This window comes from Tachysurus fulvidraco, chromosome 5, assembly GCF_022655615.1.
Source record: "Tachysurus fulvidraco isolate hzauxx_2018 chromosome 5, HZAU_PFXX_2.0, whole genome shotgun sequence".
Lineage (NCBI taxonomy): Eukaryota > Metazoa > Chordata > Actinopteri > Siluriformes > Bagridae > Tachysurus > Tachysurus fulvidraco.
The window spans coordinates 10,161,228-10,180,389 of NC_062522.1; the positions used below are offsets into that span (position 1 = coordinate 10,161,228).

The window sequence follows — 19,162 nt, forward strand, 5'->3', positions numbered from 1 at the left end:
GACCTTCCGATCAGTAGCCCAACACCTTAACCACTGAGATACCACATCCCTCAACACATATAAAAATAAGAGAGATAAATGTTAGTCGCTCTGGATAAGGGCGTCTGCCAAATGCTGCAAATGTAAACGTAGAAGACGAGAAGAGAGACAAGACGAGAAGAGGAGACAAGATAAGATAAGAGAGAAGAAAAGACAAGAAGAGACAAAATAAGAAAGATGAAAAGACAAGATAACAAAAAAGAGAAGAGGAAAAACTAACCCTTATGACCAGAAAGACGTCTTGGGAGGGGTAGGTGATGGAGAAGACGGCAGAGCGGGCCAGGGTGGAGATAGCAGCTGTCTGGATGTGAGGACGCAGCATTGCTTTGGTCTGCTCGGAGTTCAGGTCAAAGAAAAAGTTCTCTGATATCTGAAGAAAAACGAAAAGAAAAAAGAAACAAACAAACAATATAGAATTACAAATGAAGCACACTGTAAGGCCCTGAAGCACACTGTAAGGACATCTTTTAAATGATGACTGCTGCCCCCTAGTGTTAGAAAACGTGTAAAGGCCAGTATGAGCAACTTTGCATCAGGGTCAATGTTTTCATTAAAAGCACAGGTATCACAGCTTACCTTTTTCTTTTCCTTGACATCATACAAGGCCAAACTTGCAAATATTGGCTCGATCTCTATCTCAAACCTTAAAAGGTAGAACAGAGAGGAGAAAGCATAATATAGTGCTGTAAAAAAATAGAGATGTTTTTAACACACTGTCCTTTACTTACTTCAGGGACAAGCACTTGACGAGCAGTCTCTGTCCAAAGTGCTCTTTTGGAACATCAGGAACACAGTGACGCTCAATTGGCTCTTCCTGAAAAATAAAAATAAAAAAGTATCAAGAAATAGTTCAAGTTCAAGTTCATTCTTTATTTGTCCCCCAATGGGGCAATTCGTTGTGATAGTATAACAGACAGTATAACAAATCACACACACAATACCAATACAAAAATTGTCTACCATGCAGGCATAAGTTAAAATAATAAAAACAATAAACAATCAGTAAATAGTAAAGTTATCTATGGTTCGTTGTAGAATTGAGAAGCAGAATGGCTGCAGGCACAAAAGAGTGCGTATATCTGTTCTTTCTGAATGTTGGGAGGTTAAAACGTAACCCCGACGGCAACATCTGAAATTCCGCCTATGAGGGATGAGAATTATCTGACAGGATAGATTCAACCCTCCTTAACATCTACTTCTGTTAAAGTTCCTCCAGACCTTTCTGTCTATTACCTGTGATGCTGCTGCTCACCTTAATTAACCTCGAAAGGGAGTTTTTTGTTTTACAGTGATGGGCGCATACCAGAGATTAAGGAGAAGGTGACAACTGACTCAACAAAAGCCACATTAAACTTTGCCAGCTTCCTCAAACTATACAGGCGTTGCTGGCCTTTCTTGCAAAGCAAACTGGTATTTGAGTCAAAACACAACTTATCATTAGTAATGGATCCTAGGTACTTACTCTCTGTAACAACCTCTATTTCTTTACCATTTATACTAGTTTTCTCAGTGTTAGAGACATTGTGCCTAAAATCAATACACATGTCCTTGGTCCTAGAGACATTTAGTTCAAGAAAGGCATCCTGACACCATGTAACAAAGCGATCAATGACCGAACCGTGTGAAGTTTCCTCATTGTTCGATAAGCTGACAATAACCGTATCATCAGCAAACTTCACAAAGTATCAGTTGTCGTTAGTGCACAGAATATAAATAAGGGGGTGGAAAGGACACACCCCTGCGGTGAGCCGGTTGATGTAAGGGCCCAGTCAGAGAGTAAATGGGAGCGTAAAACAAATAAGCAGCCAAATATTCCGCAAAAATGTGCAGAATATGGAATAGCCTTCAATCAGTGATGTGCGATCAGGAAACAGAAGCCAATTATTTCTGTTCAACATGTAAAGGTCTTTATGCGTCACAGAGGTCTGCGATTTCAGCAACAGCAGCAAAGAGGGAAGAGAAGTAAAGCTACAATTTCATACAACTTCTTAAAAAAAAAAAAAAAAAGACGTAGCGGAGATCGTTAGTGCCTCTGGAGATTGTATAAAGCTGATACAGTCTGACTACAAGAGACAATCTACAAGTGACAGGTGTGATTTTAGCTTGCTAGTTAGACTAGGTTTAGTCACTAACTATGCTGTTAAAGGTGTGTCAGTGAACAGGTGTAAAGAGTGAAATCATTAGAACACCTCGTCGAGGGCCGGGTGCAGAGCGAAAAGCTCTCTGTGACGGTTGCCTTTACGTTGCTCCTCATTATGCCGGTCGATCTCCTCGTTCGGGACTCGGTCCAGCAGGTGAGGGAGCAGAGCATCGGGCTGGGAGTTCTTCAGGTCAAATATACTGCAAGCCCAACTACCCCGAGGAGTGTCATCTATGGACATGGACCTGCGCTTCAGATCATCCTGTAAAAATATACACAAATGATCAATTATCCAAGATATCTCCTCTTACATTTGTTTGTTTTTCATAATTCCCTATTCCCATTTGTATGCTAATTTGCGTGTGTGTGTGTGTGTGTGTGTTTTACCTGATCGTCCTGATAGCTGCTGGGGTCCGGCAGCTCATCTGACTCAAAGACCTGCTTGGGTAAACCCCTTTGCCTCTCCTTCTGCTTGTCCAGTGTGTTGGGGTTAAAGCCTGTACCCAGCTTATGGTACCTGTGGCAGAAGTTAACATCACACTTTAGACGCTTGGTGAAAAATGTTATTTTGAGCTACGATAGCCTATTTGTGTAAACAAACAAATAAACAAAAATGTTTGAGAGAAAACTATTACTTTGAGAAAAAAACTACATTAAACGCTAAAAGGTAGAATCTTTTTATGGAGCCTTATATCTTAAAAAAAATAAATAAATAAATAATAATAATAATAATAATAATAATAATAATAATAACTTCCCTTAATATTGTCTAAAATGGACCAGTCAATAAGCACTGATATTAATATGGGATAGTGTTATGCCGTTATCACCCCAATGTGGTTTATCTTTCTCAAACCCTGAAGACCTTTAGTCCACTTATACTACAGCAATTTGCCAACAATTCTGTAATTTCTTATTAAAAGGCAGGGTCTCCTTTGTTTGAAAGCCAAAGTTGACATTTGAAATCACCAAAACAAACACGCCCCTAACCCAAATGGGTCCCACCCCTGTTTTGATAGCTCTGCCCCACATATACACCAGGCTAGTATAACCCAAGTATAAACCAGACAAGTATTGTGGCAGAACCTGTTGGGGCAGCTGACCGAGGGGATATTTTTATCAATAAATGAACTCAATGAGTAATACAAATGTGTTTTTGTAGTACTGTGTGTTGTACTGTGAAACATTTATCTCCGTTTCACGCAGAAGACGTTCAGTTCTCTCTAGCGCTGGAAAGTTGATCCTATATTAACACGAGTCCTACTTCTTGCCTTATCGTAAGCCTTTCTTCGCATTTTGTCTTTGTTTTTATCCTCCATGTCAATGTTAAAACCGCTTTCTGCTAATGTCACACATGCGCACTGAACACTCTCTCCGCAGCATATTGACAAGACACGCCCCTTTCTGCTCATTGGCTACACGGTCGTTTTGTTTGGCGGCTCAACGCAGTTTTCTGAAGCATTTCTCAAACAATGAAGACCCCACCTCTGAAGAATGGCACTCTATACATCTAGTTACATTTCATGTTATGGGATGTCTGGAAAAACAGGTTAGTTCCTATTATCAGTTACAGTGGCTGTAAAACAGACAGTCTTGCCCTTGAAACCAGTATGGGGAAAAAGATAAACAAAAATTTAAAAATTTCACAAAATGCAATGTCTGCCATCGTAAAAACATTTCTGTGTCAGAAAACTAAGCTACAGCTTTATCTCTGACTAAAACAAAGCACTGACGATAAAGACTCTTACATCTCCTTAACAATCATCATCAGATTCACAATTACAGATTTGTTTTTGTCAAAAAACATCTTTTCAATCTGTATTCAGTACTTAAAGAATAAAGAATAAATAAATACTACACAGTAATATAACCGTGAGAACTGCTGTTAAGTTACTGAACACTGAGAACTCGAAAGCTGCTTGCTTTGAAATTTCATACTGCATAGGATGGAGCCAAGCACTGCAGTTTATAATCATAGTCCTAATCATCATGCGATTTAAACTAGACGAAACCTTTTATTACAAGGATTTGTGGTCCTGAATCCTCGTGATTTGGTTATTAGCAAACTTCTTCAGGTGGCTTGTAAAGTGCCTTTTTCCAGATCACAGGCTACCAAGTGGTAAAAAAAAAAAAGTAAGACAAATGGAGCTGCACAAGAAACATGAGCTATACAAGCGAGACTGCTGAGAACGCTGTAGATGAAATTACAGTGGATTGAGGACAGTGTAATTACTCAGGAGTAACCTGTAATTATTCTTAAATAGCACGTTTAAAGAAAGGACTAATGTACAACACACACCAGCTTAAGAGAAAATAAAAATACAAGTTTTCTGAGAGAATCAGGGGCAAAATCAGAGTGAGAACAGGAAAGCTAGATGATCAAGAGTGCTCAGTTCATCTAAGACAATACTATGCTCCCATTCAAAAACATACATTTTATTTATTTATTTTATTGAGGGGCTTCTCGAGTGATTTTTACAAGAGTTTGACGAGGGATTGAAAGTTTGAGTTGTGTTATGAAACATGGACATAACACTAGACATAAAAAAGAAAACAATGTTATGGAAAGAATTTTTTCTAGGATACATCCCAGTTCGTGTGAATGAGAGGAGATAAGCCTTTACTGCTTTCTGTTTGTGTTGTTGTGTAACCTCACAGGTAATGTTTGTGTTCACGCTTTCTTGTATTTTGACTCTGCATGTTTGCTGATATGATCACATCACTAGTCTGTACAAGTCTACATCGTATTTGTCCCACGTCCTCCTAAAACCAAAGTAGCCAAAATTGAGAGGCAAAAGTTGGGCCATCAGCAGCAGTGAGCCACTCAAATTTAGGTCTTGCCCACTCGATCAAAGGTAGATTTTTTTTTTAATTTATTTTAGCCAAAGGGAAAAATAACACAGAAAATACCAGCATGTTTTCTAACTTCTGATTGGGTGGGCAGCCTACAGGCCAATGGATGATGATCTGTCTCTGCAGTAGTCCAACACAAAGCACCGCCCCCACAGCACAGAATAGTTTTCACCACTCACTTCACACTACTGTCAGTTCAACACACCTACAGACTCTAGTTCAGTACGGACCTTTTTTTTTTTTGGGAAAGTTCAATATTTTGTGTGGCCACCATTATTTTCTAGCACTGAATTAAACCTCATGGGCATGGAGTTCACCAGAGCGTCACAGGTTGCCACTGGAGTCCTCTTCATTTTTTCACATCCTCAGAGAGTTCTTTGCCATGAGGTGCCATGTTGAACTTTCAGTGACCAGTATAAGAGAGAGAACACCAAATTTAACACACCTGCTACCCATTCACACCTGAGACCTTGTTACACTAACGAGCCACATGACACCAGGAAAAGAAAATAGCTAATTGGGTCCAATGTAGGGCCTTTTTACACCCGGTCACTTCATGTGTTTTCTCTGATCCGATAGCTATCTGATTTGTTAAAACCGTTCCATTTACATTAGGCCACATAAATGCGTCTCGGCGAATCGCATATCGATCTGATCTTTCTACCCGCCCAAAATGCAAATATATTTTACCTCATTTCCGGGCTAATTGAAATGGAACACGCTTTGGTGTGTGCGGTTGCTACAAAAAACAGCATTTACTGTTTGCTGCATTTTCGCTGGCGGCAGCAGTGCATTTCAAGACCCAACGAGACGCCTGGGTGTAAGATCGGAGACAGCGCTGGTGGGAAAACATATTTTTTTCTGGCGCTATGCACGACTCGCGAGTCACCTGCGAGTGACGTATTCCGTTTGGGAGGAGTATAGCGCTGACGTATGTGGCTTGAACAACCACATGCATTTACACATGTCCAGTTTCATCTGAAATGCGTCCCAGACCACCTCCTGAAGTGGTTTGAACGATCGGATTTATATCCGTCTCGAAAACGTTTCGGAGGGCATTTACACCTGGTCTTTTTACCATCGGATAGCTATCGGATCACAGAAAACGCATGAAGTGACCAGGTGTAAAAAGACATCTTCACTTAGGGGTGTACTCACTTTTGTAGCCAGCGGTTTAGACATTATTGGCTGTGTGCTGAGTTATTTTGAGGAGACAGCAAATTTACACTGTCATACAAGCTGTACACTCACTACTTTACATCGTAGCAACGTGTCATTTCTTCAGTGTTGTCACATGAAAAGTACAATAAAATATTTACAAAAATGTGAGGGGTGTACTCACTTCTGTGAGATACTGTATAACTGTATATATACCCATTGCTTTGTGTAACACTGTGACTAGTGTTATACTGTAAATAATATTCAGAATATTATTAAAATAATTAATGTTTTTATAGTGCCTGTATTGAACATTACACTTGTACAGTATTTCCAAAAAGAAAGAAATCTGAAAAAAAAAGAAATCCGAGTGTCTTACTTGCGGCTGACGATGGCCCAATCCTCGGTGTAGGATCGGATACAGTCACGTACGTGTGCATCGTTGTCACTGAAGTGATTAAGAAAAAGAAGTCACACAGGGATCGACATAAACTACGTTAACCACAAGTATAAAAACAGCTGCCTAAAGAACTCGGCCTATTAATAGTAACACAAATTTCATCACGGGAAAAGACCGTTCGGTCCCGAAAGAAAAGCTCGTCCATCTTTACTGAATCAAATCCTGAACACAATATTTATATTAGAACATGATGTGACACTAAGAAAATACAGTTCCTTTTTTTTGATAATAAAGTAAACTATGCATTAATCAAAAGGGACAGAAAAAAGGAGAAACAAGCCAAGTTGAAATGACTGAGTCTAAGCTACAGCTAGTAAAGCAGGGAGACAAGCTGTACATATGAGAATCAGGCAGGATATGGAGGAGTTCCCCAGCTACTCTTAAGGATAACAACCAGGCTTTGTTTGAACAACCCCGTGAGCAGACAGCGTGGGAAGCTTAAAAACCAGGACTAAAGAGGAAAAACCGAGCACTAAAGTAGCTCTGCTAAGGGACTTAAGTCTCAACGAACCATAAAGACCCACTGGTACTGAATTATACCCTGCACCAAAATGACAGATTACTGAATAAAACCTCTGTAAGTCTTGTCTGTACATCTTATCACTTAGACAGGATTATGTAGTAAAATTTTCTTTTTAATATAGAATTTGATTTAAACCACTTTGAGACTGTGGTACTTATATATTAATTATATTTTTCATTTTTATACAGTATCTATTATTCCCACTTGATCTTTTTTCCCTCTCGATCTTTTGAAACTCTCTTTTGATATAAACCACTATAACAAAATTAATGCAAAACTATCGCAATAGTAGAAGCTTAATATCAGTACAGATAGTACTCTTCGTATCCATATAATAATAGGTGTAGTAGCATTAGTAGTGTCGATAGAGTATTATTATTAATAGCAGTAGCATCGATAGTATTGTACTTTGTTAATCACAGACAAAACGTCACTCATCTCAAGTGCACTGGAAATGAGAACACATGACATGCTCACCCTTCCTCTGGCACTGCTTGGCCCAGTGTCCTGCACTCTCTGGGTGTGTAAATGACTTCAATATCATCTGGAGGAAAGTCGATGAGGTCTCTCAGAGGTCCTGACTCGATGATGGGTGGATGAGTGATCAAATACTCCTCAAAGTCCACCGGCTCCACCGCCTCGGTCAATGGCACCTAGAGATAGACAGGAAGACGAAGGGAAAGAGAAAGCAAGAAATAAAAAAAAAACACTATGGACCCTTTTCTCTAATAATGAGTAAGGGCCAACATTCTAAAAAGATAATATGAATATGATATAACTGCTAAAAAAGCTAAAAACCGAGCACATTAGAAAGAGGAGAGCCAGGTGCAGGTATACATACCGAGTTACTTGCTGCATTTCCCCCCATGTGGAGATTTTTGAGGAGTTGAGGGGAACCTCCATACTGACCAGCGATCTGCTTCCTCACCTCCGCAGCTACAGTCCTGAAACATAGTGAGACAAGTTAGAGCATCATGCGACAAATAAACGAATGATCAACTGAACTGACAACTACTATATCCCATGATATGGCACTTTGATCAAAAATCATGAAACAAACCCTACTGAAAATCTTCCTGCCACAACCTACAATTTTATACAACAGAAAAGGCTTGGTGACAAATCAGCCACAGAAATACAAAAGGCTTACACTCAATGTACTGATGAAATGGCCTACAATCCTGACATCACAGGCAACTGAAAGCTTTTTTGTTTTCCCATTAGATTTTATTTGTGAATCACAGAGAACTAGTGAAGATATCAGGGATTATTCTTGGCCAATGAGAGGACCGGTTATATAACTAGTTAGGGTTTTATATAACATTAAAGTTCATATACACTACAAGTTTAAATGTTAGTTCCAACCAAATTTATTTGTTCCCACCATTAATTCCGTACATAGTTCTTCACAAGCCTGTTGCCAAGCTGGAAGCACACAATTGTCTAAATGTTTTGTGTGCTGCAGCATTACAATTTCTCTTCACTGGAACCAAAAGGTCAAACATGTTCCAACATGACAACGGATGGAAACATGGTATGTCATGAGTGATATAAAAGAACTCAGTAATCAACCCAGAGCCCTGATCTCAACCTCAACAGACACCTTTACAATGAACTGGAGTGGTGACTGATCTCCAGACCCAACATCAGTGCCAGATCTCACTAATGCTCGTTTTGGAGCAAGTTGTGTTTAGTTAAAATAAATATAAAACAAACAGTGATCCCAACAGAGGTGTAGGTTGATGGTATCTTAAGTCTGTGACGTAGTGAATCAGTGTTGATGTACTCCTTGATAGAGACTTCAAAGCACTTTTGTTGGTCGCTCTGGATAAACGGCATCTGCCAAATGCTGTATATGCAAAATCTAATGAAAAATCTTTTCATTGGCGTGGAGGTTATTCAAGTAACTCTTGAATTAGTATGTTCAGAAAGTACATATGGGTTTGATGGTCAGGTGGCGACTAACATTTCCGAGGCATCCAGACATTGTACCAGCTCCGACTGTCTTCTGTGCAATGAAGATTTTGGACCTCCACTGAGATGAGGCTGACTCTATGAGAATCCTGAGACATCTACAGATCTACCAGCTACAGTTGGTGATATGATATCAAGAGGAGATCTGAACTCCATGTGATCTTTACACCAATTCAACCTGTTTGACTGTATATTTATAATAACACCCTCTAGTGTCACCCATATGAGGATGGGTTCCCCTTTGAGTCTGGTTCCTCTCAAGGTTTCTTCCTTACCAATTTAAGGGAGTTTTTCCTTGCCACTGCTGCCTGAGTCACCTCAGACTTGCTCATTGGGGATAAATACATACATACATACATACATACATACATACATACATACATACACACTGTGAACTATATATATCTTGAATTTTTTTACTATATTAATTGTACTATATCAACTATATTGTGGGGCAAGTCGTGGCCTAATGGTTAGAGTCTGACTCGTAATCCGAAGGTTGTGGGTTCGAGTCTCGGGCCGGCCACGACTGAGGTGCCCTTGAGCAAGACACCGAACTCCCCAACTGCTCCCCGGGCGCCACAACATAAATGGCTGCCCACTGCTCCGGGTGTGTGTTCACGGTGTGTGTGTGTGTGTTCACGGTGTGTGTGTGTTCACGGTGTGTGTGTGTTCACGGTGTGTGTGTGTTCACGGTGTGTGTGTGTTCACTGCTGTGTGTGTGTTCACTGCTGTGTGTGTGTTCACTGCTGTGTGTGTGTTCACTGCTGTGTGTGTGCACTTTGGATGGGTCAAAATGCAGAGAACGAATTCTGAGTATGGGTCACCATACTTAGCTGTATGTCACGTCACTTTCACTTTCACTTAATTCTCTATATTTTTACCTTCTGTTCTATGTTTATGTTCTGTAAAGCTGCTTTGAGACAAAGCCCGTTGTAAAAAGCGCTATACAAATAAACTTGAATTGAATTGAATTGTATTGAATTTAGATGTAATGAGAGTGTGTGTGTGTGCCCTGCGATTGGTTGGCACTCCATCCAGGGTGTACCCTGCCTTGATGCCGGATGACGCCTGAGATAGGCACAGGCTCCCCGTGACCCGAGGTAGTTCAGATAAAGCGGTAGAAAATGAGTGAGTGAGAGAGTGAATTGAGATGTACATAGGTCATAGTCCCTGAGCTAAAACCATCTACACATTTCAAGTAAGGGCCATTGGTTCATTCCTGTTGTGAGGAAAACATTAGACTAGAGACTTCAACCACTATTCTGTTTGCCGGGTTTTTAATCTATTCAAGAAAACTGAGCAAACTATACCCCTAACCCCCTTGGACCAAACCCAGACTCTCTGCTTCCTTAAAGCAAAAGTAAATAAGTTATACTAGAAATATAAGCATGCCACATAGGCCCAAAAAAAGTGTAAAAAAGGTGTTCCATAAATAAATAAATAAATAAATAAATAAATAAATAAATAAATAAATAAATAAATAAATAAATAAATAAAATAAAATAAAATAAAATAAAATAAAATAAAATAAAATAAAAAAATAAAGCTGTCAGTTTCAGGAATGCCATTAAATATTTAGTTTTAAAATTAATTTTAGACCCCACTTGTATTTTTATATTTAATCAGTATTATAGCACACATACAACCAGTTGGCATTAACAGCTTTATCCTGATCAGTGTCATGGTGGATCTAATGCCTATCCCTGGGAACGAGTTGAGAATATAACCTGTATGTGATGCCAGGCTACTGTAGGGAAGTATGTACTGTATATTAAACATAACTTAAACATAGGATTGTCGCTTGAACTGTAGAGATTATCCGGCATGCCTCATGTAATACATATTAGAGATGGTACTAATTCAATACCCCGGACTGGTACAGGATTGACTGAATATTTAATCACAAAAAAGTGTACAAAGTGACTTCAATCCTGTAGCGAATATTCTAAAGATTGGACTGGGGAAATTATTTTGGGAACAGGAAGTGTTCACATATAAAGAGACTTGACTGTTTTTTTATTAGATTAACCTAGTATACCTAGACTTTATTTTATTTATTAATAAACATCTAAAAATATTTGGTGGATATCCATATCGGCTGCCGTGTAAGGTTTTAATATCTGTATTGGAAAAAGAATATATAATAAATATATAATATATAAATGAATATATTCACCCTTTAAGAGAAAATCTGTAGCATAAAACACAATCAACAAAAATGCTCACTCTCATTTATCAGTTAGAGGTAAATGGTTAATAGACAAAATGTTTTCCCTAGTATAAAACCTATTTTGATGTTTACATGACGTGACCTCTTTCTGCTTAAGTTATAAACATGTTAAGCAGCACTCAAATTAATATAATTGTGATTAGCTGCTTAAGTGGTTATTGCAGCCAGACTTAGTAGAACATGTGCACAACCTCTTGAGGTAACATGACTGAAGACAAACTTTGCCTGAAATGATTACACTTATTACAATTATGGCATTTGGCAGACAACTTTTTTCCAGAGCAATGTACAAAAGTGCTTTTAAAGTCTCTATCGATGAATCGATTATTAGACACTTATAGAAACAGTCTGATGCGGTGATTCCTCCATTGTTCTACCAGAGACTGGACTCATTTTGCCATGTAATCGTTTGATACAGTGTGCACTAGAGATTCAGTATCATTGCAATGTCAGTATGTCAAAGACTAAGTAACATAATATACATAATGTGCATATAACAAGTCCTTATCCCCCACAAACAGAGGATGTTACAGAGCTGACACCACATGGCCAGAGGCCTTGTTGATTTTGGACAGGCTTTTATTTAGACTAGGCATTCCTTGACAAACCGAAGAAAATTAGCTCTCGTGCCTGGTGTTTATTAAGACACAGGTTAAAACTTTCAATTCCCGTTTCATGGCCTGAGTGCTGGGACACTTCCAGTACAAACTGTGCACTTGACTGGGAAACAGTTCAAGCAGAAACAAACCAAACTTTGAGGGATAGGAGCAGAAATGATTTTTCCGCAATAAACAATGTCTAATCCTTATTATGATTAGCCATATCCATGTTCTTTTCTGGTACAAATACATGGAAAATAGCAGTTTAAAAATTCCCACACAGTGCAAAATAAGATGGTGGTTTAGTGCTTTTTTCTTCCTGTCACCATAATAGTTTGATCAAAAAAGAAGTAAAAATATAAATCTATCCCAAAAGGAAAAGCCGTGTGGAAAAAAGATCCCAAAATGAGAGGGTTGATTCTACAGTAACGTTTCTGGCTGTTGAAAAAAATTTGGTCATATGAAAATCAAGACCAGTTTACAGCCTTAGGAAAAATAAATTAGGAAAATAAAACATATGGTGATGTCGAACCATCAGTCCAAACCGATTTAAACTTCTCATCAAAGCCCAGAAACAAAAAATGCAAAAGCATTTGGTGAATAAATCAAAAGCCTTCCTTATCAAACCATAATAGTTAGATAATTTAAGACAGATGTCAAGACTGATCATCTAGACATCAGAGATTATTGCTGTCCTGTCCAAAAATGGCTGTTAATGTCACAATATATAATCTGATTTAGAGTTAAATCAGGCAACCACCCATATATCTACTTCTTCATCAGTCTAAGCAGAGATGTCCAGAATTTCCTAGTTCCCCAGAGATGTCCAGAATTTCCTAGTTCCCCAGAGATGTCCAGAACGTCCTAGTTCCCCAGAGATGTCCAGAACTTCCTAGTTCCCCAGAGATGTCCAGAACTTCCTAGTTCCCCAGAGATGTCCAGAACTTCCTAGTTCCCCAGAGATGTCCAGAACTCCCCTAGTTAACCCAAGTTAATCCAGGGCAGATGAGAGCTATAATCTCTCCAGCTATCTTTTGTTCTGCCTCAGGGTCTTTTCACCGTTGGACATACCTGAAACACCTCCCCAGGGAATCTATAAGAACCAGCCTAAACACGTGCCTGAACCACCTTAACTATCTCTTTTCACCACAGAGGAGCAGTGACTCGGCTTTTAGCTCCTAGGAGCGTCTGAGCTCCTCACCCTTTCTTCATGATTGAGCCCAAACACTCTGCCATTTCTGCCACTTTTATTCCTGACCACACTCCTTCTAGCACTACCCAGAGCTTTTGATCACAGGTAAGGGTTGGAAGATTGATTGAGTATAAAACTGATCGTTTCGCCTTTTGGTCGTTGCACGAAGAAGCAAACAGGACCACATCATCTGCCACTGGGCTGCATCTAGAGATTCTATCCATAAAACATTTAGAAAAACAGGTCACTAACAGGTAAATGTGTGGAGCTGGATAAGATTTGAAAATTTTTATGCATACAGACCCCATTCGCACTGATGTACACAAAGCACCACCCCCAACTAATACTTACTAGAGTTACTGTTATTAAGGACTGGCATGATCTCCTTTTGTGTAGATGTGTACGTAGACATAACTGCTTGAAAGCCAAGTTATAACTGTATGAACATTGAATGTTTCCTCATAGTGATTTAAGAGGATGTTAGGTGTGTCTATGGGGCTTTTTACACCTGGTCACTTCATGTGTTTTCTGTGATCAGATAACTATCTGATGGTAAAAAGACCAGGTCTAAATGCCCCCGAAACGTTTGAGACGGATATAAATCCGATGGTTCAAACCACTGGGACGCATTTTAGACGAAACTGGACAGGTGTAAATGCATGTGGATTTTCAAGCCACATACATCAGCGCTATATTCCTCAAGTGACTCATGAGTCGTGCCAGAAACAGAAATGAGGTAAAATATATTTGCATTTTGGGCGGGAGTAGAAAGATCGGATTGATATCCGATTTGCCAAGACACATTTATGTGGCCTAATGTAAATGGAACAGTTTTAACAAATCCGATAGCTATCGGATCAGAGAAAACACGAAGTGACCAGGTGTAAAAAGGCCCTATAAAATGAAACTGTCCAAATGAATTTAAATACAAGCAAACATCCTTAACCAACTGGAAAGTTTCCAAACTGGGTTTTTTTTAAACACACTTATTCAGAGACTTACACTTAGGCTTGCACTATTATATTTTCTTATAATTTCCACCAAATTTTCCACATTATTTGTAGAAGTACGAAGTTCCGTTTCTTAACCAACTGGAAAGTTTCCAAACTGGGATTTTTTAAACACACTTATTCAGAGACTTACACTTAGGCTTGCACTATTATATTTTCTTATAATTTCCACCAAATTTTCCACATTATTTGTAGAAGTACGAAGTTCCGTTTCATACCTCTCACTTCAGATTTTATATATGTTTATATATAAATAACTGACTACACTGATATCACCACAAAGAAAACCCTTTCCAATAACACAGTGCGTCCGGCAATGCGGAAGCTTTAGAGCAACACGAATATAAATCAATGCAGCCACCACTGTTTTTTTTTTTTTTTTTTTATTTCTTTTTGCATAAAACCACAGCAATCCAGAAACAACCAGGCAGGATCTTGTTGGTCTTGTGTTAGAAGCAGATTTGGATAACAGTATTTCAATCAGTCTCACTGGCTAAAATGTGTACCGGGTATACTTAAGTCATTTTTTATAATAAACAATAACAAAAACTCATTGACAAACTGATAACTGCATGGATCAAAATGTTGATAGCGTTATTAGCCTAGTCTACACTGTCGTGACCGTGGGATTTCATGGTTCACGATTTTGTCTCTACAGTTTACATCTCTGTACAACTGCATGAAAAACAAAACAGAAATGCCCACCTGACAGGTCAGAAGAGGACGGCCAGACTCGTTCAAGCTGACAGGAAGGTTATGAAATCTCAAATAACTACTTTTTACAAGCTTGATGAGCAGAAAAGCATGTCAGAAAGGACATGTCGAACATGTAGACAGATTAGGCTACAAGAGGAAATGTCCACCCAGAAGTTCGATCCTGTCAGCCATGAACAGGAATCTGAAGCTTCAGTCAGTGTCTCTAGGTTTAGTTTTGATTGCTGTGGCCAAAAAAGTTCTATTTCAGCATTTTTTGTGTAAAACTATAATTGGTGAAATTGCAAGCATAGGATTCTTCTTTTAAACTCCAACCAGTGAAGACAGAGTGCTTTGACCGAATGTGTTTTAGGATGACGTCATGTGACGTGTGTCAGGCCGAATCTGGGGGAAAATCTGTGGTCATACTGAAAAACTTGCGAGATCCACCAGATATCACAGAGTCGGCTTGGTTTAACGTTAATTACCTGGAGAGACTGTACAGTGTACACAGGTTCCCTTTTTACTGTCCAATATTCTTCCAAATAGCTACTTTTACTGTTGTGGATCTTCCAAAAATAAAGTAAGTAAAAATTCAACAACGATTTTTATTAAAATAAAAATAAAATAAAATAAAAAACTAGGGACTATCATAACGTTTTAGCCGAATTTGTTCCTCTTTATGATGATATTTGTTTTCATTTTCCTGACATGGGCAAATAAACAGTTTCAAAAGAAACACCGTGATCTCTGCAATACCTGACAGAAACACAGTAACACAAACAGATGTGTGCGATTTGAAACATCTGATCCTCTGACAAAGAGGGTTTCAGGAATGATCACAGGGCACCGAAGCAGACTGCAGGCTCAGTCAGATCCTCCTGAAAAACAACACGTGTTTCCTCTTTTAAAGTCTATATTTCACCCTCACAGATTACAGACGTCACTGAGTTGGGTTGCCGTTAAAGGGGTCCTTAAGATAAGTAACTCTTTCTAAAAAGGAAAACAAGTGGATAAAAATATTCACATTGTTACTGTTTTCATCCATTTATATAACAGAGAGGTTAGATTCTCGAATCTGTTTGGCTGAAATGCGTCCGATCATTTTCTACGACAGTGCTTATTCTAAAACGTACCGTTTCCATAGTAACAACTCTTCACAGAGATGATGGGTGACGTCAGATAATCTAAGACTAATAATAAACTGAAATAAAATATTACTGATTTCAAAAAAATTGTGCTAAAATATTTCTTTACTTACCAAACAAAAACATATAATTGTGATCTAGTGAAACATTAAAGCAAGGAGTCTCTGGTGTCAGTGCTCTGGAACAGGAAGTGAGTTTTGTGCAGTGGGAAAGTCATGGGGACAGGGACAGGGTCAAGTCGTCGAGACAGGGACAGGGTCAAGTCGTAGGGACAGGGACAAGTCCTCGAGACAGGGACATGGTCTTATCTCTGAATTTTTTCTTTGACACATTAATTTCAATAAACAGAAACTAAAGAGAGGCTGATAAAGTAACAGCTGCATCTACTGTAGCTGTTGTTATGTAACTGATAACAGGAACTAACTTGCTTGGTAGCCATGCAACAGCTACACAGTATGAATCTATAATCTTTCTTGCCTTACAGGCTTAAAAATCATATTTGCAAAGTTGTATAGACAAAATATATTATAGAAGTATGTGTGCGTGTGTGTGTGTTTGTGTGTGTGTGTGTGTGTGTGTGTGTGTGTGTGTGTGTGTGTGTGTACAAGCCCAGAATCGGTACTCCATGCTGAGTTTTTCGACTGGGTGTGAAAACATCAGTAGATATTTTAGATTTAATAACTGTGTTTTTCAGAGAATCACCCCATAGTCCAGAGACCATGAATCCTTACAACACGGATGGTTAAAACCAAAAAGAGCAAAACTGTCCATGCTTTCTGGGTTGGAGAATGGTGTTCTCTCTCTCCCCCTCATCAATCACAGTGAGTTAAGTCAATCGTAGGCATCTGTGAGCTCTTGAACGCACAAGAGAATGGACAGCACTTTCCTCTGAATTTATTACATGTCCTTCAGTTCATAAAGATCTGATATATAAAAAAAAAAGGTGACGATTTGAAACTCTGTCTCTGTGTCTCAGATGAAGCGTTTGATTCCTTTTTCATCCTTCTCAAAGATAAAGGAAACCTGATTTTTGAGTTGGAAAATGGCCAAGACTAACATTTCGAGAGAAATTCAGAAGGGGAAAAAAATTAAATAATCCAAATTGAACAAAATGCAACTTTAACCATAGGACCTTAAAGAATCGTTGGTATCGTGAATATCCAGAGAAACACAAATCCTGCAATACTGATATTAAAATCTCTATCATCTGAAACATAGTACCGATTTGATCGTAGAATCCTAAAAGGCAAGATTTTATTGCCAAAGAACGAAAAAGAACAGACGTGCACCATCCGTATGCTTTAAGGCAATTTGGTATGTGAGATCCTTAACATCTGAAGCAGCTCAAGAGTATAAAATACATTGCAGGACAAGATCGGAAAACTTCACAAATCCCGTATCTCAAGATTCCTGAGTGAATCTTGCATCACGTTGGCGATTTACAGCCGCACATATGCAACATATATTTCTACATCATGAAGCTCTAACGCAATCCTTGTTAAATCCCCACATCATCCCACTTTACGAGAAACCAGACTAGAAGGAGGACCAGTTTGATGCGTGAATAACCAAAGTCAGATGTGTGGATAATTAAGAATAAATGATTTTTATTTTGTGTTGTTTTAATCTCTGATAAATAAAGGCTCTGTTTCATAAAGCAGTGTAAACTGCTTGAAAATATATCTAATCAAATCCGATCCGATCCTGAGCAAAGCAGCAAGCTGTCAATCAGGAATCATCTAACAAACGCTTTGACACATAATTTCTACAATAAACAATGAAACCGAGATGCAAATCATCACATAACACTTTTCCACTGATCCAAGTCTCAAGCAACACTATAAACTGTACTGATTAGACAGGAGGTAGTTTATTTATTACACATGGAGTAAACACTAGTATTCTCTGTGTCTTATGTATCAGTGTTTCTTTAGTAAACCTTCATTTTGCAGGATTTCTTTTTAAATCCATAAAAACGACATGGTCTGGTTACATAAATTACATCCCTGGAGTATTCGTTTAGAGTAAATATGATGTAACTCGTGAATAAAACACGTATACGAGAGCACAAAGCCATCATTCCGTGTGGTTTGGGTGGGTCACTCGGGCATCTCTCTCTGACTGCGGGCTACAACAACAGTGCTAATGCTAATGCTAACGCTCATGTTAACGCTAATGCTAATGCATAGATGTCTACACGTAGATATACGTAGATATCTATGAGGCTGAGGCTAATGCTAACGCTAATGCTAACAACCCATAAAACGACCGTAGGCCGTTATTTGGGACCCGTTTTAAGGTCCATGGAAGACAACCGTCCCAAAGAGACCAGCTAAATAAAAACGGAAAAGGATTGTGCGTTTTAAATACGCTGAATAAACAGTTTCTTACCTGCTTATTTTCTGAGCGAAGGCGCGGCGCTCAGCCATTGCTGTAGCCGCTAACTGACTGCTTGGATTCCCGAAACCGCTCCAGTGTGAAACGGTACAACGGGAGAAACGGTCGGGAAAAATACCGTAAAACATCGAAAAGAAGCGCACTAACATACCTTCAAATCTCAAACAGCTCCAAACTACTTCTCCGAAATAGATTCGTAAAAAAAAACAGATTTGTAGATCATTTTATTTTCAAAACAGTCTAAATCTGTATCTAAGACCAGACATTACGGTAATAAGGCATGGGAATGAAACTCCTAAGGACAAAAAAATAATAATAACTCAATCTAACAAACAACATAATTCTAACTAGGACAAAACTAACATTGTGTTAAGTATAATGCTATTTTTTCTTCTGCTTTTCTTTTATAAATGTGTGTGTTATAAGAACAGAGCAGTGCAGTAGTGACTGACTCACATCCTGTGTCCATACAATAACAATGGAACAGGAAACTAATAAAGCTCTATGATGTGTGAAGTGCATCCTATAATAACAATAAGGTCACTTTCTCTTCATTTTCCATCCTTAACACATCCTAGTTCATTGTGTGTGTTAGTAAACTGTCATTTAAATTTTAATAATAGTTTTTTTTATTGTTCTTAAAATGATGCCTTATGGTTTAATTGAATTATGTTTTAACAAGATAAGATAAGATAAGATATACTTTTATTTGTCCTACAATGGGTAAATTTATCTGTTACAGC

The 19,162-nt window shown here is 38.6% G+C and overlaps 1 protein-coding gene across 26 annotated transcripts in view; it reads right to left on the bottom strand.

Moving 5' to 3' along the window:
- Positions 1-18,568, bottom strand: part of dock7 (dedicator of cytokinesis 7) — a 68,671-nt gene extending 50,103 nt beyond the window's left edge. For 21 of the 26 annotated variants that reach the window (XR_007140505.1, XM_047813102.1, XM_047813101.1 and 18 more), the window contains exons 1-9: positions 18,414-18,568; positions 8,015-8,117; positions 7,651-7,826; positions 6,570-6,638; positions 2,567-2,696; positions 2,229-2,441; positions 768-853; positions 616-682; positions 260-409 (exon numbers count right to left, since the gene is read on the bottom strand). Coding sequence is in view for 25 of the 26 variants with exons in the window: in XM_047813102.1 (XP_047669058.1) it covers positions 260-409; positions 616-682; positions 768-853; positions 2,229-2,441; positions 2,567-2,696; positions 6,570-6,638; positions 7,651-7,826; positions 8,015-8,117; positions 18,414-18,568 (1,149 nt within the window). In the remaining variant the exon portion in view is untranslated. The remainder of the gene's footprint in view (positions 1-259; positions 410-615; positions 683-767; positions 854-2,228; positions 2,442-2,566; positions 2,697-6,569; positions 6,639-7,650; positions 7,827-8,014; positions 8,118-18,413) is intronic. The other 5 variants (XM_027147372.2, XM_027147371.2, XM_027147368.2 and 2 more) reach the window with 1 other exon arrangement.
- Between the last annotated feature and the right edge of the window lie 594 nt (positions 18,569-19,162).